Below are 26,401 nucleotides of genomic sequence, written 5' to 3'. Positions count from 1 at the left end.
GGGAAAGGGCCGCGCGAGGCGTGCCGGGGGGAAAGGGCCGCGCGAGGCGTGCCGGGGGGAAAGGGCCGCGCGAGGCGTGCCGGGGGGAAAGGGCCGCGCGAGGCGTGCCGGGGGGAAAGGGCCGCGCGAGGCGTGCCGGGGGGAAAGGGCCGCGCGAGGCGTGCCGGGGGGAAAGGGCCGCGCGAGGCGTGCCGGGGGGAAAGGGCCGCGCGAGGCGTGCCGGGGGGAAAGGGCCGCGCGAGGCGTGCCGGGGGGGAAAGGGCCGCGCGAGGCGTGCCGGGGGGAAAGGGCCGCGCGAGGCGTGCCGGGGGGAAAGGGCCGCGCGAGGCGTGCCGGGGGGGAAAGGGCCGCGCGAGGCGTGCCGGGGGGAAAGGGCCGCGCGAGGCGTGCCGGGGGGAACGGGCCGCGCGAGGCGTGCGGGGGGAAAGGGCCGCGCGAGGCGTGCCGGGGGGAAAGGGCCGCGCGAGGCGTGCCGGGGGGAAAGGGCCGCGCGAGGCGTGCCGGGGGGAAAGGGCCGCGCGAGGCGTGCCGGGGGGAAAGGGCCGCGCGAGGCGTGCCGGGGGGAAAGGGCCGCGCGAGGCGTGCCGGGGGGAAAGGGCCGCGCGAGGCGTGCCGGGGGAAAGGGCCGCGCGAGGCGTGCCGGGGGGGGAAAGGGCCGCGCGAGGCGTGCCGGGGGGAAAGGGCCGCGCGAGGCGTGCCGGGGGGAAAGGGCCGCGCGAGGCGTGCCGGGGGGAAAGGGCCGCGCGAGGCGTGCCGGGGGGAAAGGGCCCGCGCGAGGCGTGCCGGGGGGAAAGGGCCGCGCGAGGCGTGCCGGGGGGAAAGGGCCGCGCGAGGCGTGCCGGGGGGAAAGGGCCGCGCGAGGCGTGCCGGGGGGAAAGGGCCGCGCGAGGCGTGCCGGGGGGAAAGGGCCGCGCGAGGCGTGCCGGGGGGAAAGGGCCGCGCGAGGCGTGCCGGGGGGGAAAGGGCCGCGCGAGGCATGCCGGGGGGAAAGGGCCGCGCGAGGCGTGCCGGGGGGAAAGGGCCCGCGCGAGGCGTGCCGGGGGGAAAGGGCCGCGCGAGGCGTGCCGGGGGGAAAGGGCCGCGCGAGGCGTGCCGGGGGGGAAAGGGCCGCGCGAGGCGTGCCGGGGGGAAAGGGCCGCGCGAGGCGTGCCGGGGGGAAAGGGCCGCGCGAGGCGTGCCGGGGGGAAAGGGCCGCGCGAGGCGTGCCGGGAGGAAAGGGCCGCGCGAGGCGTGCCGGGAGGAAAGGCCATGGGAAGCATGCCGGGGGAAAAAGCCCGCGGGAAGCTTGCCAAAAAAAGCCATGGGGAATTTTACAAAATTGCCACAGGCGATTTTCCAAAATCCACACGAAATTTGCAAAAAAAAAACCCACAGGAAATTCACAGAACATCAGGAAATTTGAAAAAAAACGCCATTTGCTGGGGGGGGGCGGGGGAAAAATAAAGTTGAAGAAAAACAGGAAATTTGTGGAGGGGGGGTGGGGGGAAGAAAGGAAATTCGCAAATAAACATGAGCCAGAAATCTGCAGAGTAAGAAAAATGAAGTAAAATTTGCAAACAAAACAAAACAAAAAGCAACACCCCCCCCCCCCCCCCCAACCAACCGACCAACCAACCAACCGACCAAAACTGGAAATTTGGGAAGCAAGTGCAATTTTGGCACATGGGAAAAACGATCTGAGGTTGGCAAGGCAACAGGAACGCGGCTCCTCCTTGCGATTGGGGGGAGGGGAGGGGGGGGGAGGGGATGGTGCTTTTGGAGGAGGCACAAAGTTTGGCGCCAGAGCCGCTGCTGTGGCGGCCGCCATCTTGTGGGGCGTGACGTCACGGGGGCTTCTCCCTCCCTCTCCCCACACTCCCCCCACCCCCCCGTTTTCCTCCGCCGCAACGCGCGCCGCCATATTTCAACAACAACACAAAAAAAATTAATGAATTGCCGGCAGCCGCTTCCTTTCCCCTCCCTCGGCCCTCATGAGGGGAGGTGGGGGGTGGGTTCTGTTGTTGTTGTTGTTGTTGTTGTTCTCCCTCCCTCCCTCTCTCTCTCTCTCTCTATCTGTTCTCCACACACACATATATATATATTTTTTTCTCTTCACCCGTGTTGTAAACGTGCAGCTCGTCGACGATCCCCTCGTTGCCGCCGCCGAAGACCACCATCAGCTCCTTGATGGCCACGGCCCGGTGCCCGTGCCGAGGCCGAGGGACCGGACCGCTGGAGCCCGAGACGCGCTTCCACTTCAGCATGGAAGCCGCCATCTTTCGGCGCGCGCAACCCGGCCTGAGGAACAAGGAGGCGGGGTCGGGGAGGGGGTGGGGGGAATGATGGGAAACAGGAGGAGTGGGGGCGGCGGGGCCGGAGGAGCGAGGGACACTAACCGCGCCCCCTTGGTTTCCCCAACAACCCGCCCCCAGCCCCAGCCCCCAAACCCCCTGCACCCCAGTGCAACATATAACAAATTATATATATTGGGAAAACAATTAGAAACTCATGTACCTGTAATAATATTTCTGAAATAAAGATTACGGTATGTAAATAATAAAAACTTCTCAGGGGAGGGGCATGATGGGAAACAGGAGGAGTAAAGCCAAGGGGCGGAACCGGAGGACCGAGCCTGACCACGCCCCCTTCCTCACACTGAACATTTCTACATGTGAACCATATACAAATTATATACTTAGAAAACAATTAGAAACACATATATTTATATGTATGTATGTATATATATATATATATATATAAATATAGTTTAGGGATAAATAAATAATAAACGTTTCTCAGGGGAGAGGTATGATGGGAAATAGAAGGTGTCAGACGAGGGGGCGGGGCTGGAGGACCGAACCGTGACCACGCCCCCTTCCTCCCGACAATTCCTCGCACCTTTCTCCAACCACCGCCCCCTTTGCCCATCCGCACCATATACAAATTATATTTTTAAAAACCAACTGGAAACTCATAGTTGTATAAATATGTAATATATGGATATATATAAAATATAGCATGGGATATATAAAAAATAAAAATTCTTAAGTGGAGGGACATGACGGGAATCAGGAGGAGCTAGGCAAGGGGGCGGGACTGGAGGTCCAAGCCATGACCACGCCCCCTTCCTCCCGACAATCCTTCACACTCCACCCCCCCACCTCGATAAACCACATACAAATTATATATTTAGAAAACAATTAGAAACACACACATATATATATATATATGGAAAATGTACAAATAATAAAAAATAATAACGTAAATAATTAAAAGTTCTCAGGGGAGGGAATGATGGGAATCAGGAGGAGTGAAGCGAGGGGACGGGACTGGAGGACTGGGCTCTGAACACGCCCCCTTGCTCTCACTCAACATTTCTCAAACACTCACATGCACGATGTCAAAATTATATATTCAGGAAACAATTAAAAACTCATATGTACATATGTCATATATTTAGAAAATATAGCATAGCATAGGTAAATAACAAAAAAATTGCCAGTGGAGGGGGATGATGGGACCCAAAGCTGTCCTCGCCTCCCACCACCCACCCCCCCCACGCGTTCCTGTCACTCAACATTTCTTCAACACCCCCCATGCAGGATGTTAAAGTTATACATTTTCCAAACAATTATAAACTCATCCGTGTTTGTGTAATACGCTTAGAACATTTTGCATTTGTTATGTAAATAAAAATTTCTGACGGGAGGGGATGACGGGAAAGGGGACGAGTGAGGTGAGGGGACGGGTCTGGAGGACCGGCCCCCCTGACCACGCCCAGTTCCTCCCTCTCTCGTATTCCCAAGCATGACATAAAAATTATATATGTAGAAAACAGGTAGAAACCATATAGTATGTTAGATATACATATATAATAGACATATATATGTATAAATTATATTTTTAGGGAAAATAGAATACAAAATAACACAAATTTCTTAAGGGAAGAGAATGATGGGAAATAGGAGGAGTGAGGCGAGGGGGCGGGTTTGGAGGACCGAATTCTGACCACGCCCCCTTCCTCTCATTCAATGTTTCTCCCGCCCCCATGCATTCTATAAAAAGGATATAAGTAGAAAACAAGTAGAAACCATATAGTATATGTTTTAAAAAATAGAATGATATATATATATAATAAAACTTTCTCAGGACATGTGACGATGGGAAAGAGGGTGATTGGCCGAGGGGCGGGGCCCGGAGGACGGTTTTCTGACCACGCTCCCTCCCCCTTCAATGCATTCTCGATTTACAGTTCAAACATTTCTCCAAACCACACCAATGAAGTAAAAATTATATATTTGTAAAGCAATTTCAAAATTATATATATATACAATATATTTAGAAAAAATAAACATGACAAATATGTCAAAAAATGAATATTTCTTAGGGCTGGGGAATGATGGGAAAGAGGAGGAGTGAGGCGAGGGGCGGGGCTGGAAGACCATCACCCTCCCTCCCTCCCTCTCTCAACATTTGTCCAAACCCGTCCATTTGATAAAATGAAATATTTAGAAAAAATACATTACAACATCATTTACCTACGTCAAATAATATATTTTTTTCCAGTGGGTCTCTTATTTTATTCTTTCGTTATTATTGACATTTCCGGGGCCGGATGTTACGTCACCATGGGATGCGGGGGCACGGACTCTAGCGTCATAGCCCATGGCAACCGATGAAAACCATTTTCTTTTAGTCCTAAATTAACTCCTCGGTGCAAAACAATATATATATATTTTTAAAATCCTCTCACGTGTCAAAGGTGTGATTCGATCCTTTCCGGATTATTAACGTTTTTTTGGGGGAGGGGATTTCAAAAAAAAAGGCCGTTAATGAAACCGGAAGACCCTACCGCTCTCGCGCCTTTTTTTAAAAAAAAAAGTTTAATATTTCGGAATGTAACCTTTTAAAATTTACGGCGGAACCTTTAGATTGGTGAGAAATAGATCGGAGGAGGTACATGTGGAGAGATAAAATTAGGTGATGTTTAAAGCGAAATAAATGTAGGCCCCGCCTCCCCTCCGCGCCGATTGGTCGGAGGGGCTAAGCTGATTGGTGGGATCGCCTGTCAATCGCGAGCCCTGCCCGCCCCCTTCATCCACCACAACCTCAAATCACCGACGTAATGATTCTCGATTAAACTTCATTTAATCTTCCAGCCCCGCCCCTCGACCCCCGTCTCGCCGCGCCCTTAGTAACCAGCCGGTCTCCATGGCAACCCATTCCCCAAGGGGGACGGGCAGCAGGCACCTGTGCGGTCACCGGCCTGGGCCACCCTGCCCACCTTATGGGCAAACCGACCAAGTTGCCAACCTGTGGCAGCCAGTCGAGGACAACTCGAGAGGCAAATGCCCACGGGCGGCTTCGAAAAGCCCCAAGGAGAACCTCCGCGTAAGCCGGCTGCCCACTGACACCCCCCCACCCCCCCCCCCGACCCCGGGCCTGGCTTGGCCTGGCCGAGCTGGTACAGGCGGCGCGGACGGTCGAGGAGGGGTCGTCCGTACCAACCGACCGACCGACCGTCTGCATCTACGTTCACGGCCGGGCGTCCCCGGGCAGAGGGAGCCCCCCACCCCCCTCCCCCACCCCTGGCGGTACGCTCGAGGACCTCCGCCGCCGGTGAGCACCGCCAAGGGGTGAGTGCAACCTTTGAACCCTCGCTCCCCCCCCACCCCCATCCCGAACCACCTTTCAATTTCAAGCTTTGTAAGTTTCCTTTGAGATTTTTTTTGGGGGGGGGGAGTGGTTTTCCCCGCTTTAGTTCGCAGTGCCTCTTTGGAGGGGCTATTTCCTCGTTTGTTGTGTCAATTTGTGAAGCGTCGACCGCTCTGCTGTGGGGCCTGGAGTCACGTGTAAGGCCAGACCGGGTAAGGACGGCCGATTTCCTCCCCCCAAGGGGCATTAGTGAACCAGATGGGGTTTTCAACGACGATCGACGGTAAGTTTCACGATCACCGTGACTGAGACTCCCGCTTTTTTTAATCGATTCAATTCAAGTTCCGCCAGCTGCCGGGGTGGGATTTGAACCCGCGTCCCCCGGAGCGTTAGCCTGGGGGCTCGGGAATTACCAGTCCAGTGACATTACCGCTACGCCAAAACACCTTAATGGGAGCCGATTGCAGTGAAGTCCAGCCGCACACACAGGAGTGCCCCCAGGTATGCATTAGTTTTGACCCAGCTTCGTGCAATGCTCCTGCTGCTCAGTAAAGCTCCCCTTACGTAGCCTGTAGGTCCCAACAATTGACTAATGGACGCAAGCAACTGATTCCTTCAGTTGCTCATAATAGGCAGAGTCCAGATTCTACTGAACCAGCCCGCGCTCGCAAAACACAAAACAAAATGCCTGTTGTCAGCTGCAATTCAGCAATTGGGCAGCACTTGCTGAACACTCTTGAGTGCGCTAATAGCTACACGAACAACCTATAATCAGTCGAGCTCATTTACGCTTGCTAGAAGCCACATACGTTCATAGGCAGGGACCCATCCTCTGCAAACAAAAGGAATATGTTCAAGCCTCGCGCCTTTTTTGAATTACACGGGAGTTTGGGGAGCCGATAGTTCCCTGTTGCTTTCTCCATGGCAACGCCTTGGCCAATCGAATCAATGTGCCACCCAATCAGCACCCTTTTCTCCTTTAGTATATATTGTTGTGATGCTCTGAAATTTGACATTCTTGTGTTTGTCCAGATGAGTGCAAGAGGAAAAGCGTCAGCAACATGTCTGCCTTTCAGCGATATTCAAGGACCCATATTCCCTCGAGTTTAATACGAACAGAAGCAGGAGTAAGGCCATTCAGCCCCTCGAGCCTGTTCCGGCATTTAATAAGATCGTGGCTGAACTGATCGTAACCTGAAATCTGCATCCCGCTTACCCCCGATAACCTATCACCTACTTCCTTACAGAGAATCTATCCACCTCTATCTTAAAAATATTCAAAGACTCTGCTTCCACCACTTTTCAGGAAGAGAGTTCCAAAGACTCATGAGTGAAAAATTTCTCCCCATCTCTATTTTAAATGCGTAACCCCTTATTTTTAAACAGCGACCCCCTCGTCCTAGATTCTCCCTCAAGAGGAAACATCCTCTCCACATCCACCCTATCAAGACCCCTCAGGATCTTATGTGTTTCAGCCAAGTCATATCTTACTCTTCTAAACTCCAGCGGATACAAGCCTAGACTGTCCAGCCTTTCTCTGAACTGCTTCCAATGCATTTACATCCTTCCTTAAATAAGGTGACGAACACTGTATACGGTACTTTAGATGCGGTCGCACTAGTGCCCTGTACAACTGAAGCATAACCTCCCTACTTTTGTATTCAATTCAGCTCGCAATAAATGATAACATTCTATTAGCTTTCCTAATGACTTGCTGTACCTGCAGAGTAACCTTTTGTGATTCATGCACTAGGACACCCAGATCCCTCTGCGCCTCAGAGCTCTGGAAGAATGAGTGGTGATCTCATTGAAATGAATCGATGGGGTAGATGCTGCTTCCCCTCTGACTGGACACGGGTTGGGGGGGGGGGGGGGGGGGGTGGGGGGGGTGGCTGTGGGCATGGACACAGTCTCAGGCTAAAGGGTCGACCACTCTGGACAATTAGAGAAGGGCAATAAATGGTGCCCTAACCAGTTATGCCGACGTACTATGAATGAATGACAAAACAAAATTCCCATGTTCCCAACAAACAAGTTAAAACATATAGAAGCTGTGATAAATGTGGGAGACATTAGGTGTCCTTGCCCACCAGGGTTAAGGTGTGTGCCAGTGTGGGCAAGGAGGGGTGGTCGCTGCGGTACCTGTCTGCGATTGCACATTAACCACATCAATTTATATTGATGTAGCACCTTTGAAATGAAATGCCTCCAAGGCTCTTCACAAGAGCAATATGAAACGATACATAACACCAAGCCGGTTAAGGAGATATTAGGTTGGATAACCCAAACCTTGGTCCAAGGGTTTTTAAGGGGCATCTTAAAGGAGGGGAGAAAGAGAGAGAGAGAACCGGGGAGGTTTTGGGAGGGAATTCCAGAGCTTAGGGCCCCCCCCCAGGCAGCTGAAGGCAAAGCTGCCAATGACGGAGCGATGGGAATCGGGGGATGCTCGAGAGGCCGGAATTGGAGGTGTGTGGAGATCTCGGAGGCTTGTGGGAGGTTACAGAGATAGGGAGGGTGGTAGGGGCTGGAGGAGGTTACAGATATAGGGAGGGCTGTCGGGGCTGGAGGAGGTTATAGACATAGGGAGGTTTATAGGGGCTGGAGGAGGTTAGAGAGATATAGAGCGGTGCAGGGGCTGGAGGGGGTTACAGAGACAGGGAGTGTTGTAGGGGCTGGAGGAGGTTACAGAGATAGGGAGGGTTGTAGGGGCTGGAGGAGGTTACAGAGAAAGGGAGGGGTGTGGGGGCTGGAGGAGGTTACAGAGATAGGGAGGGTTGTAGGGGCTGGAGGAGGTTACAGAGATGGGGAGGTGTGTAGGAGGCTGGGGAGGTTACAGAGATAGGGAGGGTTGTAGGAGCTGGAGGAGGTTACAGAGATGGGGAGGGGTGCAGGGGCTGGAGGAGGTTACAGAGATAGGGAGGGTTGTAGGGGCTGGAGGAGATTACAGAGATCGGGAGGGGTGTAAGGACTGGAGGAGGTTACAGAGATAGGGAGGGATGCAGGGGCTGGAGGAGGTTACAGAGATAGGGAGGGGTGTAGGGGCTGGAGGAGGTTACAGAGATAGGGAGGGGTGTAGGAGCTGGAGGAGATTACAGAGATAGGGAGGGGTGTAGGGGCTGGAGGAGGTTACAGAGATAGGGAGGGGTGTAGGAGCTGGAGGAGGTTACAGAGATAGGGAGGGGTGTAAAGACTGGAGGAGGTTACAGAGATAGGGAGGGGTGCAGGGGTTGGAGGAGTTACAGAGATAGGGAGGGGTGTAGGGGCTGGAGGAGGTTACAACCCACCCTCAGCCTTCTCTTTTCTAGAGACAAGCTCAGCCTTTCTTGCACCCTGTTTATAACTGTGGGGTCTATTTAAAGGAGGGTGGACTGTAATTGCAGCTTTAAGAACAATGCAAGTAACCTGATCCCTGGGTCCGCGGCCCCTGGTTCAGCTGCAGGTCAGTGTTTAAACACCACCCAAAGCTTGAAGGCTAGAGAGAGAGAGAGAATCTGACGTTGCTTCGAGATGCCGAGGCCGGTGACAAAAGGTCCTCCTCCTGCTGCTGCTCTACGGGCTGTACCCCAGTGACTGTCAGTGTGTGTGTGGGACCCGTACCCCAGTGAGAGTCAGTGTGTGTGTGGGACCCGTTCCCCAGTGAGTTAGTGTGTGTGGGACCCGTACCCCAGTGAGAGTCAGTGTGTGTGTGGGACCCGTACCCCAGTGAGAGTCAGTGTGTGTGGGACCCGTACCCCAGTGAGAGTCAGTGTGTGTGGGACCCGTACCCCCGTGAGAGTCAGTGTGTGTGGGACCCGTACCCCAGTGAGAGTCAGTGTGTGTGTGGGACCCGTACCCCGGTGAGAGTCAGTGTGTGTGGGACCCGTACCCCAGTGAGAGTCAGTGTGTGTGGGACCAGTACCCTGGTGAGAGTCAGTGTGTGTGGGACCCGTACCCCGGTGAGAGTCAGTGTGTGTGGGACCCATACCCCGGTGAGAGTCGGTGTGTGTTGGACCCGTACCCCAGTGAGAGTCAGTGTGTGTGGGACCCGTACCCCAGTGAGAGTCAGTGTGTGTGGGACCCGTAGCCCAGTGAGAGCCAGTGTGTGTGTGGGACCCGTACCCCGGTGAGTCATTGTGTGTGGGATCAGTACCCCAGTGAGAGTCAGTGTGTGTGGGACCCGTACCCCGGTGAGAGTCAGTGTGTGTGGGACCCGTACCCCGGTGAGAGTCAGTGTGTGTGGGACCCGTACCCCGGTGAGAGTCAGTGTGTGTGGGACCCGTACCCTGGTGAGAGTCAGTGTGTGTGGGACCCGTGCCCCAGTGAGAGTCAGTGTGTGTGTGGGACCTGTTCCCCAGTGAGTCAGTGTGTGTGGGACCCTTACCCCAGTGAGTGTCAGTGTGTGTGTGGGACACTTACCCCAGTGAGAGTCAGTGTGTGTGTGGGACCCATACCCCAGTGAGAGTCAGTGTGTGTGTGGGACCCATACCCCAGTGAGAGTCAATGTGGGTGGGACCCGTACCCCAGTGAGAGTCACTGCATGTGGGACCCATACCCCAGTGAGAGTCGGTGTGTGTTGGACCCTTACCCCAGTGAGAATCAGTGTGTGTGGGATCAGTATCCCGGTGAGAGTCAGTGTGTGTGGGACCCGTACCCCAGTGAGAGCCCGTGCATGTGGGACCCGTACCCCAGTGAGAGTGAGTGTGTGTGGGACCCGTACCCCAGTGAGAGTCAGTGTGTGTGGGACCCTTACCCCAGTGAGAGTCCGTGCGTGTGGGACCCGTACCCCAGTGAGAGTCAGTGTGTGTGGGACCCGTACCCCAGTGAGAGTCAGTGCATGTGGGACCCGTACCCCAGTGAGAGTCAGTGTGTGTGGGACCCCAGTGAGAGTTGCTATATACCCAACCTTTAGGATTGGAATTGTAGGGATTGAAAGAATTATATTAGTTCAGTCATTTGGATTTATCACTTAATGTGCCAGACATTCCATTCTAACTATGTAATCCCTCATATAATCCATGTTGTAAATTTATAAAGAAAAGCATTTGCTCTGTCTGTTAACTTGAATTTGAAGATGAAATTATAAGCTTTGTTTTCTAATATGACTTGGCTGGTTGATGTATCAGGGAGGACCACCATTAAATCCATACACACACAAACTGCTTCATCCAGCACGGGCTGGGGGGTGTTGGCGTTCAAACTTTCATTTGAACATGTGCTGACATCCCAGTGCTCTGAAGCAGCCACATGCAGAGGGTTGGATTGGGGATGGAGTCTCGATATTCACGGTGCTCCATGGAGCTGAGCGGAGGTGGGCCTCTCTGTATGGAGAGTGAGGATGGAAAGGACAGAGAAAGGTGGGGGGGGAAATCGGAGAGAGAGACACAAAAATGCAGAGAGCGAGAGAGAGAAAACACACACAGACACACACACACACACACACACACACAAACACTCACACAGACAGACACTCAGACAAACACATACACACACTCACAGACACAATCACACACAGACACACACACAAACAGGCACACACTCACACACACCCATAGACAGACCCACAGACAAACACATACACACACTCACAGACACACACAAAACCATAGACAGATATATAGAGACACACACTCTCTCACAGACACCCATAGACAGACCCACAGACAAACACATACACACACTCACAGACACACACAAAACCATAGACAGACACATACAGACACACACACATACACCCATAGACAGACACTCACAGACAGACATACACACACATACTCACACATAGACACAGACATACACAGACATTCACAGACATGCACACACACACATGGTCACAGACACACACACAGACAGACATTCACACAGATAGAAACGCACACAGATAACTGTCAAACACACACTCACAGACATGCACAAACACACACACACACATTCATACATACCAACATACACAGACACACACACACACTCATATGTGAGTGAATAAAAGAAAATATTGGTCCCAATCTTATTTTACTCATTTTGTGAACGTGGGAATCGCTGGCTAGGCCAGCACTTATTGCCCAGCCCTAACTGCCCATTGAGAAGGTGGTGGTGAGCTGCCTTCTTGAATCGCCGCAGTCCCGTGTGGTGTAGGTACACCCACCGCGCTGTCAGGTATGGAGTTCCAGGATTATGACCCAGTGACAGTGAAGGAACGGCCGATATATTTCCAAGTCGGGATGGTGAGTGGCTCGGAGGGGAACTTGCAGGTGGTGGGTGTTCCCCATGTGTCTGCTGCCCTTGTCCATCTAGATGGTAGAGGTCGTGGGTTTGGGCGGCGTTGTCGGAGGAGCCTTGGCGAGTTGCTGCAGTGCATCTTGTCGATGGTACACACACTGTGCTGCCCCTGTGCGTCGGTGGTGGAGGGAGTGAATGTTGAAGGTGTCCCACACAACCTCCAGGCAAACGGCAGTCAAAAGAACACATTAAAATCAACCAGACCTGCAAAGAAGAGATTACACGGTGGGGGGAGACTGACGTAGTGATAACTAGTCTTTAGACTAGTAGCCCAGAGGCCCAGGCCAATGCTCTGGGGACATGGGTTCAAATCCCACCATGACAGCTGATGGAATTTAAATTCAACAAATAAAATCTGGAATTGGAAGCCAATCTCTGCAACGGTGACCATGAAACCATCATCGATTGTCGTAAAAACCCCATCTGGTTCACCAATGCCCTATAGGGGAGGGAACTCTGCCGTCCTTACCCAGTCTGGCCTACGTGTGACTCCAGACCCCACAGCAACGGGGTTGACTTTTAACTGCTCCTCTGAAGTGGCCACTCAATCATACCAAAGTGCGACCAGATAGACTGTGGATGTTCAAGAAGGCAGCTCACCACTGCCAGCCTGCCAAAGATGGGAGCCACAAAACAAAAACAAAGCTCAGCAGAGAAATAAAGATGTCCTGGCATTGGAGGCAGCCCAGAGAAGGTTCACTAGGTTGATTCCAGGTTTGGAGGGATTTTCTTATGAGGAGAGGTTGAGTCGGTTGGGCCTGTACTCATTGGAGTTTAGAAGAATGAGAGGTGACCTTATTGAAACATATAAGATTCTTAGGGGACTTGACAGGGTAAATACTGAGAGGTTGTTTCCCCTTGTGGGAGAGTCTAGGACCAGCGGGTATAATCTCAGAGTAAGGGGGTGCCCATTTAAAACAGAGATGAGGAGGAATTTCTTCTCTCAGAAGATAGTGAGTCTGTGGAATTCTTTACCGCAGAGTGATATAGAGGCTGGGTCATTAAGTATATTCAAGGCTGAGATCGACAGGTTTTTAATCAGTAAGGGAATCAAGGGTTATGGGGGAAAAGACAGGAAAGGCGATTGAGGATTATCAGATCAGCCATGATCTCATTGAATGGCAGAGCAGATTCAATGGGCTGAATGGCCTACTCCTGCTCCTACGTCTTATGGTCTTAGACACAGAGGGGAGAGACTGGGGAGAAGCTGGGATTGTTCTCCTTAGAGCAGAGAAGGTTAAGGGGGAGATTTAATCGAGACGTTCAAAACCACAAGGGGGTTTGGATCGAGTAAATGAAGAGAAACTGTTACCAGTGGCAGGAGAGTCGGTAACCAGATGTGGGGGGATACAGATTGAAGAGAATCGGTAAAAGATCCAGAGGGGTGGGGGGGAGATGAGGAGAATGTTTTTGACGCAGTGGGTTGTTGTGATCTGGAAGGCGCTGCCTGAAAGGGTGGTGGAAGCAGATTCAATGGGAACGCTCAATAAAAAGGGGGAATTGGAGAAATACTCGAAGGGGCAAAATTTGCAGGGCTGTGGGGTAAAAGAGTGGAGCGGGGGAGAGAGTGTGGGACTAATTGGATCGATCTTTCAATGAGCCGGCACGGACATGATGGGCCAAATAGCCTCCTCCTGCTTTCTATGATTGGAGGTGGGAACCTGGGCTTCGGGTACGGTGGCTCTTCATCTTGACTGGGGTTGAGGGGTGGCGAGAGTGTCTGCAATGTCCAAGCTGCCACACTGAGGTAAAGTGCCCCTCTATGTCAATACCCAGGTTCGCCGTTCTACCAAGGCTCACAGCCGATGGCGCACTACTTTTTTAAAGGGTGGTGACTGTTTTAATGTAGGAAACGCGACAGCCAACTTGCGCACAGCAAGATCCCACAAACAGTGTTGTGATATATCACCCAGATCATTTTCTTTTCAGTGATGTTGATTGAGGGATAGGTATTAGCTCCAGGACACCGGGGAGAACTCACCACTAACCCCACCACCACCACCAGGCCCCCCCCAACCTCCTCTGCTCCTCTTCTAATAGTAGGATCTTTATTGTCTGCTTGAGAGGCCTCGGTTTTGCGGTGCTCCCTCAGTACTGAGCCTCTGACAGCGCGGCACTCCCTCAGTACTGACCCTCCGACAGCATGGCACTCCCTCAGCACTGACCCTCCGACAGCGCGGCGCTCCCTCAGCACTGACCCTCCGACAGCGCGGCGCTCCCTCAGCACTGACCCTCCGACAGCGCGGCGCTCCCTCAGCACTGACCCTCCGACAGCGCGGCGCTCCCTCAGCACTGACCCTCCGACAGCGCGGCGCTCCCTCAGCACTGACCCTCCGACAGCGCGGCACTCCCTCGGTGTTGACCTGTATTACAGAGGCTCCTGATAAATATTAATTAATCACAGGGCTGATCGCTTAAGCCTTTCCCCCCAAGGAGAGTGAACAGAACATAACCTTTCAAACAGCTTCAAGTTCAGAGAGAAAAAAAAACACCAAGCGCAGAGGTGATCCCTTAAAAGAACTTTGTCATAATGAAAGGGGAGTCCCTCAGGGGCTCCCGTTCTTACTGTCTGGCTGAGAGATCCGAGCTGTGTCCCTCCCGTCTCCTCCCCTCCTCCGCTGCTGCGCCCGGGGGACTTCTCTCCTGCGTGGCTCAAGGTGGTGGTGGTGGTGGCTGGCTGGGTCGGCTCCGAGTTCTCCTGCCTGCCTCCACCAGAGAGGCATAACTCACTCACAGGCTCCACGTGTGTCCTTCATCAGCTGGGCTAAACCTGACAAGAGAAACATGCTGTGAGTCCCGCGAGATCTCCCTTGCTCCGCCCCTCCCCCCATTCCTTTCTCACTTACCCACCAACGTCCCCCCCCCCCGCCTACTTAAAGCAACAATGCACTAGTCAACTGGTCCAGACCTGCAGCACAAAATTAACCCCGATGTACTGTTGAGCACCAGACAGAGATGCAAGATTGTGGTGTGGTGGGGAGGGGGGGTGGTGGGGGGAGACTGTGTGACCCTGCATTGGTCATTCAGAGACTCAGATTCCTGCCCTTGGCTTCGAATCCCACCACCGCAGCATTAAATTCAATTCATAAAATCTAAAACGCTGGAGTTTAGAAGAGTAAAGAGGCGACTTGATTAAAAAAAAACCTGTAAGATCCTGAGGGGGTGGGGGGGGAGGGGGGGGGGTCTTGACAAGACGGATGTGGAGAGGCTGTTTCCTCTGTGTGGGAGAATCTAGAACTAGGCAGGGGAGGGTGGGGGAGGTGGTCACTGTTTAAAAATGAGGGGTCGCCCGTTTGAGACGAGGAGAAATTTCTTTCTCTCAGAGGGTCTCTCCCCCTCCAAAGGCGGTGGAAGCAGAGCCTTTGAATACTTTGAAGGCGGAGGTGGATAGATTATTGATAAGCCGGGGGGGGGGGGGGGTGGTGAAAGGTTATCGGGGGTGGGCGGGAATGTGGGGTTGAGGAGACAATCGGGTCGGCCATGGTCTTGCTGAATGGTGGAGCAGGCTCTGGGGTGGGGGGGAGGGTGATTGGCCGACTCCCGCTCCCACTTCACACGTTTGGTATGATCATGAAACTACCCTCCATTTTCGTAAAAAAAAAACCCCATCTGACCCCATCTGGTTCACTAATGCCCCTTCAGGGAAGGGAAGCCTTACCCAGTCTGGCCTACACGTGACTCCGGACCCCAGGGCAATGGGGTTGAACTCTTAACAGCCCCCCTCTGAAACAGCCTGAGCGAGGCACCCACCTCGAGGGGCAATTAGGGACGGGCAGTAAACGCCGGCCCCGCCAGCGAGCGCCCGCATCCCGCGAATGGACAGGGGGAAAAGGAAAGCTCGTCGACCCCTTTCCGCCGGGATTCTCCATCCCCATCTGTCCCGGGAGGGGACGCCTGTTTGGGTGATGGGGTGGGGTGAGGCTGGAGAAGCTGGGGGTGTTCATCCATGTCGGGATGAGGTTGGCAAAGGGGAGGCTGTTCCCACTGGCTGATGGCACAAGGACTGGGAGGGGACACAGGTTTCAGGTTTTGGACACGCGCGGGGCGGAGTTGGGTGGGGTGGGCTATGTGAGGAAGACCTTCTTTCCTTCCCAGCGAGGGGCAGCGGCCTGGAACCCGGGCAGCTGCCCGCGAGGGCTGACGGAAGCGGGGGAGGGGCTGAGGCAGAACAGGACCGGCTGGATATCCCTCGCAGGGAGCCACCATGGACTCGAACGGGGCCGAGTGGCCTCATTCTGCCTCGCGATGGCTCTCTGCGAGAAGGGTCAATGTCGGACCAGGGTTTCGGGGGTGGGGGGGGGGGGTGGAGGACGCGCTCCCCTCCCCCACCTCAACTCCGTCAAATTGAGACTGCGCTCCGAGGGGACGGGTGGTGGGGGGGAGGGGGGTGGGGGAGTCGGGAGGGGCAACGACCTCCAGTTTAACCTCCAAAGGGAGCAGGAAATGAACTCTTCTCCTGTTGAGAAGGGCATGCAATATACCACGCAGGGGCCCTCTGGAGCGGTGCAACTCTTTCACACTGCACCTGCTCTGGTTCTCCTCATAAAACAGTCCCGGAATTATCACGGCACAGAGGAGGCCATTCAGCCCATCGTCTCTGCACCAGCTGTCCGAACGCGCATTTCGGTTAGTTACCGCCTTCTCCCTGTAATGATCCAATTCCCCCTTCTGATAGCCTCGATCGACCCTGCCTCCCCACCACACTCTCCGGCAGCGCCTTTCACTCGCCCCGTGAAAAGGTTTCTCCTCACGTCTGCATCACTTCTTTCACTAATCGCCTTAAAGCTGTGTCCTACAAATTCGGAGCAGGAGTAGGCCACATGGCCCCTGGAGCCTGCGCCCCCCCCCCCAACCACCCCCCCACCGCACCCCCATTCAATAAGGTCATGGCTGAGCTGATTGTAACCTCAACCCCACATTCCTGCCTACCCCCCGATAACCTTTCACTCCCCTGTTTATCAGGAATCTACCCAGCTCTGCCTTAAAAATTCAAAGACTCTGCTCCCACTGCCTTTCGAGGAAGAGATTTCCAAAGACTCTCGACCCTCTGAGAGAAAAAGTTTCTCCTCACCTCGGTCTTAAATGGGCGACCCCTTATTTTTACACAGTGACCCCTGGTTCTAGATTCTCCCACAACAGGAAACATTCTCTCCACATCCACCCTGTCCACGACCCCTCAGGATCTTAAAGGTTTCAATTAAGTCGCCTCTCACTCTTCTAAACTCCAGCGGTTACAAGCCTAACCTGTCCAACCTTCCCTCATAAGACAACCCGCCCATTCCTGGCATTAGTCTGGTAAACCGTCTCTGAACTGCCTCCAACACATTTACATCTATCCTCAAATAAGGATACAAGTACTGTACACAATACTCCAGATGTGCTCTCACCAGTGCCCTGTACAACTGAAGCATAACCTCCCCACTTTTGTATTCAACTCCCCTCATAATAAATGATAACATTCTATTAGCTTTCCTAATTACTTGCTGTACCTGCATTGTAACCTTTTGTGATTCATGCACTAGGACACCCAGATCCCACTGCACCTCAGAGCCCTGCAATCTCTCAACATTAAGACAATAAGTTTTTTTATCCTTCCTGCCAAAATGAACGATTTCACATTTGCCCACATGCTTAACCTATCTGTGTCACTTTGTAGCCTCCTTAGATCCTCTTCACAATTTACTTTCCTACCTATCTTTGGGTCGTCCGCAAATTTAGCCACCATTCCTTTGGTCCTTTCATCCAAGTCATTTATGTCCCTCTGGTTCTCGATTCTTCCACCAATGGGACCAGTTTCTCCCTGTCCACTCTGTCCCAGACCCCTCTATGATTTTGAGCACCTCCATCAAATCTCTTCTCAACCTTCTATCCTCCGACGACAACTGTCCCAACTTCGCCAATCTGTCCACGGACCTGAAATCCCTCATCCCCGAGAAACCATTCTCATTCATTTTTTCTGCTCTCTCTCTCTCTAAAGCCTTCACATTCTTGCCCAGAACTGGACGCAATACTCCAGTTGAGGCTGAACCAGTGTTTTATACAGGTTTAACATAACCCACTTGCTCTTGTACTTGATGCCCCTATTGTTATGACTGACATGGGAGGAATGCACTGTTTATCTCTAGTCCCACTATTCCACGGCTTACACCTTATATTTCAATGATTTCTCCAGCTAGCTAAATGGCCAAGTATGTGCTTTACTGATGAATTTCAGAATGACCACTCAATGTCCAGGTTTCTTCAATAAACAACAAATGTATTAGTTTATTATAAAGCCAGACTTGTCAAGTAGAAAGGTAAAGCTTATTAACATACAGTATGAAATAGGAAAGTGTAACACATCTGGTTCACGAAAGTCCTTTAGGGAAGGAAACCTGTTGTCCTTACCCGGTCTGGCCTACATGTGACTCCAGACCCCACAGCAAGGCGGTTGGCTCCTAAATGCCTCTGAACAAGGGCAGTTAGGGATGGGCAATAAACGCTGGCCTAGCCAGCGACACCCACATCCCATGACTGAATAAGAAAAAATAACTTACTGTTTCTAAATAACAACGCACACCAAAAAAAATAATTGTGCGAAAAGGTTAAAAGTCAAAGGTAAAGTATAGATCGTGGAGCGCTCGAAATGGCGTCCAGGTTATACGCTTGGTCTCCCAACAATCGATGACTCTTGCACTGTCTTTCAGGCGGACTTCGAGGGAAACTCGCAGTCGGTCAATTTCAGAACGTAGAGCGACTTTGGAGCAACTTCCGTTCACTCCCCACTTTGGGACCAGGTTTGGAGCCCCCGGGCAGGATTTTTCAGTCAGCGTCCAGGGGCAGGCCCCACACACCAACACGTGAAATGACACCCAATAGGCGTGTGTCCCGACCTCATCGCGGTGTTTCGTTCGGTGGGTGCGCCGGATTCAGCTGCGCGCCCGCCGATACGTAAACAGTCTACTAAGGCCATTATGAAAGTGAGTAAGGTAAAGTCTGTCCGTAAGCATGACCCAGGCCTCCCTGTCGCTTGCCATTTCAACGCTCCACCCCTGCTCTCTTGCCCACATGTCCATCCTTGGCCTGCTGCAACGTTCCAGTGAAGCTCAACGCAAACTGGAGGAACAGCACCTCACCTTCCGACTAGGCACTTTACAGCCATCCGGACTTAACACTGAGTTCAACAATTTCAGATCATGAACTCTCTCCTCCATCCCCACCCCCTTTTTCCAATAATTTATTATTATTTTTTAAAATATATTTTTCTTTACCAACCTATTTTTAAATTTATTCCGATCTATTGTTTTATCTCCACCTTTTAGCCCATTTCGATCCCTTCCCCACAGCCCCCCCCCACCCCCACTAGGGCCATCTGCTACTAGCTTGTCCTGCTTGCTACCCTTAATGTCCCCTTTAGCACATTCCTTAGATAATATCACCACCGTCAACACCCCTTTGTCCTTTTGTCCACGACATCTTTGGCAATCTCTTCCTAGCCTCTATCTATCAGTGGTCCCCTATCCAGCTCTACCTGTCCCACCCACCTCAACCAGCTTATATTTCACCTCATTTCTCTATTCCCTTAGTTCTGTTGAAGAGTCATACGGACTCGAAACGTCAACTGTGTTCCTCTCCGCAGATGCTGCCAGACCTGCTGAGTATTTTTGTTTCAGATTTCCAGCATCCGCAGCATTTTGCTTTTATCTTAAGGTAGTTGTTAGCGCTTCCCCTCCAACCTAATGGTTGGGGGGGTGTGGGCAGGCGAAAAGGCCAATCGGCCTTCGCGCTTTTTAGGAAACCTCATCCACGAGCGGGATGAGGTTTCCGAAAGCTTTTGTTGATTAAATTTAAAAATTTTCATAAATATAAAAAACACGCCCCATCCCATGTGACGCAGTCGCTTGAGGGGCCATGCCTTAAATAAATGTTGAAACCTTCTATTCATCACAATAGCCCCTGTGCCTCAGGGAGATTGAAGTGCTCTTTTGTCCGCACTTCCAGGAAAGAGCGCAGGCCCCGACTCCCTCTCCTCCCCCACCCCGCCCACACCAGGTAGCGCTCAGCGCGACGGCTCGCATCTTACGCTGGGCGAGCCTTAAACTCAGACCCCCGTTTTCTTGATCCTCCTTGTTTCCCCCCCCCCGCCTCCCAGAGCAAAACCAAAACCGGCTTTTGAAACACAATTTCCCAGACGTGGTTCCTTGGCAAAGCCATAAACCACCGCCTGACCCTTTTGTTTGTAAACAGTCCGCCGGGGTTTTCCAGTTTCTTTAAAGCTGCTTAATTACGTCTTCTTGTGAAATGCTGTCTTTTCCATAAGACCATAAGACATAGGAGCAGAAATTAGGCCAATCGGCCCATCGACTCTGCTCCGCCGTTCAATCACGGCTGATAAGTTTCTCAACCCCATTCTCCCGCCTTCTCCCCGTAACCTTTGATCCCCCTTACCAATCAAGAACCTATCTATCTCGGTCTTAAATACACTCAATGACCTGGCCTCCACAGCCTTCTGTGGCAATGAATTCCATCGATTCACCACTCTCTGGCTAAAGAAGTTTCTCCTCATCGCTGTTCTAAAAGGTCTTCCCTTTACTCTGAGGCTGTGCCCTCGGGTCCTAGTCTCTCCTACTAATGGAAACATCTTCCCCACGTCCACTCTATCCAGGCCTTTCAGTATTCTGTAAGTTTCAATCAGATCCCCCCTCTCATCCTTCTAAACTCTATCGAGTATAGACCCAGAGTCCTCAAACGTTCCTCATATGTTAAGCCTTTCATTCCTGGGATCGTTCTCGTGAATAACAGCCACCAGAGTCCTTGTGTTAACCCTTTAACGAACAGTGTCTATTTAAAAAAAAACACACACAGGTTCTTCCAAAACATTCTACCTCCTTCAAGATGAACGGTTTTCTGTGATGAAAGCGCTTATGAAACAACTAATAAAGCCCAGGATGCTGTGCGCTTTACTAACCTGCTCTCTCAACCTGTCCTGCCACCTTCAATGACTCATGCACGTATACAGCCCGGGTCCCTCTGCTTCTTCCCTCCACATGGTCTTGCCAAATCGTTATACCCAAACAGGCGTAAATGGTCAGATTGGGACAAATCATGAAACCTACGCAGACCAGGACGGCTTCCGCTTGTTTGGGTGGGGTCAGCTCCCCAGTCATTCTACAATTGCCCCAGAATGTGCAGGTGGTGTGGGCCTCGGGCGAGGGCAGCATCAAGCCAAGCCGCGATGCCTCACCAGGCTGGAGATCCCAGCGGCACACACACTAAACCCAGGTTCGCCTGCGGAGGATGGTCGTGAAGCCTGAGCGTTCCCCGCTCACACAACACTCACACAATAGACACCCACTCTCTCTCTCACACACACCCCCACACTCACACACCCCCACACTCACACACACCCCCACTCTCTCTCTCACACACACCCCCACACTCACTCTCACACACACCCCCACACTCACTCTCACACACACCCCCACACTCACTCTCTCACACACCCCCACACTCACTCTCACACACACCCCCACACTCACACACACCCCCACACTCACTCTCTCACACACCCCCACACTCACTCTCACACACACCCCCACACTCACTCTCACACACACCACCACACTCACTCTCTCACACACCCCCACACTCACTCTCACACACACCCCCACACTCACTCTCACACACACCACCACACTCACTCTCACACACACCCCCACACTCACTCTCACACACACCACCACACTCACTCTCTCACACACCCCCACACTCACTCTCACACACACCCCCACACTCACTCTCTCACACACCCCCACACTCACTCTCACACACACCACCACACTCACTCTCTCACACACCCCCACACTCACTCTCACACACACCCCCACACTCACTCTCTCACACACCACCACACTCACTCTCTCACACACCCCCACACTCACTCTCACACACACCCCCACACTCACTCTCACACACACCCCCACACTCACTCTCACACACACACCCACACTCACTCTCACAGACACCCCCACACTCTCTCTCTCACACACCCCCACACTCACTCTCACACACACCCCCACACTCACTCTCACACACACCCCCACACTCACTCTCACACACACCCCACTCTCACACACACCCCCACACTCACTCTCACACACACCCCACACTCACTCTCTCACACACCCCCACACTCACTCTCACACACACCCCCACACTCACTCTCTCACACACCCCCACACTCACTCTCACACACACCCCCACACTCTCTCTCTCACACACCCCCACACTCACTCTCACACACACCCCCACACTCACTCTCACACACACCCCCACACTCACTCTCACACACACCCCACTCTCACACACACCCCCACACTCACTCTCACACACACCCCCACACTCACTCTCACACACACACCCCCACACTCACTCTCTCACACACCCCCACACTCACTCTCACACACACCCCCACACTCACTCTCTCACACACCCCCACACTCACTCTCACACACACCCCCCCACTCACTCTCACACACACCCCCACACTCACACACAGCCCCACACTCACTCTCACAGACATACATTCACATATGCACATTCACACACACACACAGTCACACACAGTTTTTTACACACACACATACATTCTCACACACACATTCACATATGCACTCACACACACTCTCACAGACACACATTCACATACGCACACTTACACACACACAGTCGTTCTCAGTCACACACTCTTTTACACACACACACAGTCACATGCACTCACACACACACACACACACAGTCACATATGCACTCACACACACTCACACACATTCCTTTACACACACACTGTCACTCACACATGCTCAAACACGTACTCACACTCACACACTCACTTGCACTCACACAAACACACACACTCACTCTCTCACACCGACATACATTCACTTACACACACACTGTCAGTCACACACACACACACTTTTACACACACACTCTCTCTTTCACTCTTACACACACTGACTCTCACACACACACTTAACACAGACACACACTCAAATACACACACACTCACTTACACACACATACACTTACACACATTCACTCTCACACACCCACACACATGCATTCACTCACACCAACGCAACACAGACAAACGATGCAGGTAACACAAACCCCATCAGCAAACGCCTCCCCTCCAACCAAAACACGTCCCACATGTTCCAGCACTCCCAACTGCAAAGCAGCCTGGCATATCTCGCCGCCCAGGAAACGCTAAGTGTAGACAAACAGCTGTGCCTGCCCAGTGAAGCATGTGCAAACACAGCTTCTGAAAACCAGCAATGCCCCCCCGACAGTTCCCCATGACCCAGCTCGCCCAGGCCACATAAAACAAACTCCCCACAATCAGTGTTGTTGCTGAGTGCTGTCGCTATGTCAGGTCTCAAACGCAAATGGCCCACAGATTCCATTCTTGCCTGTGTACAGTCCTACGATTTGGAGATAAGATTAGAACCCACCATTAACAACGGGGTACAAATACCGCACGGCTCTCACTCCGGTTAAATTCCCGGCACGGCAACTCTTTCCGAAGAGCCCAGCACAGAGCCGACAGGTGAAGAGTGGTCTTTCTCCGCGAAGTGACGCCGGTTACACTTGCCGTGCACAGCCCTGCCCTCCTCAGAAAGGGGAACGATAAGACAATCAGACTTCGGTTCCTGTTCCCTGTTCTGGTGAGTTTCATTCGAAAGTGTGGGCTCTGGGCACCAGCAGAGGAAATTCATCAGTTTAGACACGACACAACAGATACTCCGGGGAGTGAGTTACAGACTGGAATCTAACCGAGGGGTTCGGGGCGGGGTTTATATATAGAATAACAGATACTCCGGGTAGTGAGTTACAGACTGGAATCTAATCAATGGGTTTGGGGAGTTTATATATAGAATAACAGATACTCCGGGTAGTGAGTTACAGACTGGAATCTAATCGAGGGGTTCGGGATGGTTTATATATAGAATAACAGACACCCAGGAGTGAGTTAAAGACTGGAATCTAATCAATGGGTTTGGGGGGTTTATATATAGAATAACAGATACTCCGGGTAGTGAGTTACAGACTGGAATCTAATTGAGGGGTTCGGGGGGTTTATATATAGAATAACAGATACCCGGGAGTGAGTTACAGACTGGAATCTAATCGAGGGGTTCAGGTAGTTTATATATAGAATAACAGATACCCGGGAGTGAGTTACAGACTGGAATCTAATCGAGGGGTTTGGTGGGTTTATATATAGAATAACAGATACCCGGGAGTGAGTTACAGGCTGGAATCTAATCAATGGGTTTGGGGGGTTTATATATAGAATAACAGATACCCGGGAGTGAGTTACAGACTGGAATCTAATCAATGGGTTTGGGGGGTTTATATATAGAATAACAGATACCCGGGAGTGAGTTACAGACTGGAATCTAATCGAGGGCATCGGGGGGAGTTTATATATAGAATAACAGATACCCGGGAGTGAGTTACAGACTGGAATCTAATCGAGGGCATCGGGGGGAGTTTATATATAGAATAACAGATACCCGGGAGTGAGTTACAGGCTGGAATCTAATCGAGGGGTTCAGGGAGTTTATGTATAGAATAACAGATACCCGGGAGTGAGTTACAGGCTGGAATCTAATCGAGGGGTTTGGGGTGGTTTATACATAGAATAACAGATACCCGGGAGTGAGTTACAGACTGGAATCTAATCGAGGGGTTCGGGAGGTTTATATATAGAATAACAGATACCCGGGAGTGAGTTACAGGCTGGAATCTAATCGAGGGGTTTGGGGTGGTTTATACATAGAATAACAGATACCCGGGAGTGAGTTACAGACTGGAATCTAATTGAGGGGTTCAGGGGCGGGGTTTACATATAGAGTAACAGATACCCTGGAGTGAGTTACAGACTAGAATCTAATCGAGGGGTTCAGGGGATTTATATATGGACTAACAGATACCTGTGAGTGAGTTACAGACTGGAATCTAATTGAGGGGTTTGGGTGGTTTATACATAGAATAACAGATACCCGGAAGTGAATTACAGACTGGAATCTAATTGAGGGGTTCAGGGGTGGTTTATATATAAAATAACTGATACCCAGGAGTGAGTTACAGATTGGAATCTAATCGAGGGGTTCGGGTGGTTTATATATCGAATAACAGATACCCGGGAGTGAGTCACAGACTGGAATCTAATTGAGGGGTTCTGGTGGTTTATATATAGAATAAGAGATACCCGGGAGTGAGTCACAGACTGGAATCTAATTGAGGGGTTCTGGTGGTTTATATATAGAATAACAGATACCCAGGAGTGAGTCACAGACTGGAATCTAATTGAGGGGTTTGGGTGGTTTATATGTAGAATAACAGATACCCGGGAGTGAGTTACAGACTGGAATCTAATCGAGGGGTTCGGGGGTTTATATATAGAATAACAGATAGCCGGGAGTGAGTTACAGATTGGAATCTAATGGAGGGTTCGGGTGGTTTATATATAGAATAACAGATACCTGGGAGTAAGTTACAGACTGGAATCTAATCATGGGGTTCAGGTGGTTTATATATCGAATAACAGATACCTGGGAGTGAGTTACAGACTGGAATCTAATGAAGGTGTTCGTGGGGGGTTATATATAGAATAACAAATACCTGGGAGTGAGTTACATACTGGAATCTAATCGAGGGGTTCGGGGTGGTTTATGCATAGAATAATAGATACCTGGGAGTGAGTTACAGACTGGAATCTAATCGAGGGTTCGGGCGGGTTTATATATAGAATAACAGATACCCGGGAGTGAGTTACATACTGGAATCTAATCGAGGGGTTCGGGGTGGTTTATGCATAGAATAATAGATACCTGGGAGTGAGTTACAGACTGGAATCTAATTGAGGGGTTCGGGGGTTTTATATATAGAATAACAGATACCCGGGAGTGAGTTACAGACTGGAATCTGATTGAGGGGTTCAGAGATGTGTATAAATAGAATAACATTTAGTCGGGAGTGACTTGGATAAACAGCGAGGTCACGTATTTGAAGAATCACTTTTGGAAGTGACCCAGGAGCAGGCGATGGAGGTGAGGGTGGGGGTGGTGCCTTGTGGTTGTTCTCCCCCCACCCCCCACCCCAGGCGTCCTTGGGACAATATTTATCCCTCAACCAAGGGATGATCTGGGTCTCTAATCACGTTGTCCGTTTGTGGGATCTTCCTGTGTGTGAACTGGCTGCTGAGTTTCCGACGTCACGAAAAGTGACCACACCGCGGGGGAAAAAATGCTTCCTCGGCTGTGAGGCGCTCTCGGTCGTCCGGAGGTGGTGAAAGGCACTGGAGAAACGAGGGGGTTATTTGTTGTGTGTTGCTGCCCACGCCGGGGGGGGTGGGGTGGATGAGGGGCTGATGGTATTGTCACAGGGGCACACGAGCTAACACGTGTTCCCTTGCTCCGCCTCCCAGGTCCGGCGATGAAGATGAAGCCGCTGCTCCTGGCCG

At 51.9% G+C, this 26,401-nt stretch overlaps 1 protein-coding gene across 3 annotated transcripts in view; it reads right to left on the bottom strand.

Annotated features, from left to right (window-relative positions):
- Positions 1 to 23,399, bottom strand: part of hcfc1b (host cell factor C1b) — a 124,102-nt gene extending 100,703 nt beyond the window's left edge. For 2 of the 3 annotated variants that reach the window (XM_041179633.1, XM_041179636.1), the window contains exon 1: positions 2,096 to 2,276. In XM_041179633.1, coding sequence (XP_041035567.1) covers positions 2,096 to 2,255 — 160 coding nt within the window. In that variant the 5' untranslated portion in view covers positions 2,256 to 2,276. Of the gene's footprint in view, positions 1 to 2,095; positions 2,277 to 14,455; positions 14,660 to 23,384 lie in introns of those variants that run through there. The other variant, XM_041179634.1, reaches the window with a different exon arrangement.
- Positions 23,400 to 26,401: the final 3,002 nt, after the last annotated feature.

This window comes from Carcharodon carcharias, chromosome 35, assembly GCF_017639515.1.
Source record: "Carcharodon carcharias isolate sCarCar2 chromosome 35, sCarCar2.pri, whole genome shotgun sequence".
Classification (NCBI taxonomy): Eukaryota; Metazoa; Chordata; class Chondrichthyes; order Lamniformes; family Lamnidae; genus Carcharodon; species Carcharodon carcharias.
The sequence above is the reverse complement of the archived record's forward strand: the minus strand, read 5'-3'. Positions and strand labels throughout refer to the sequence as shown.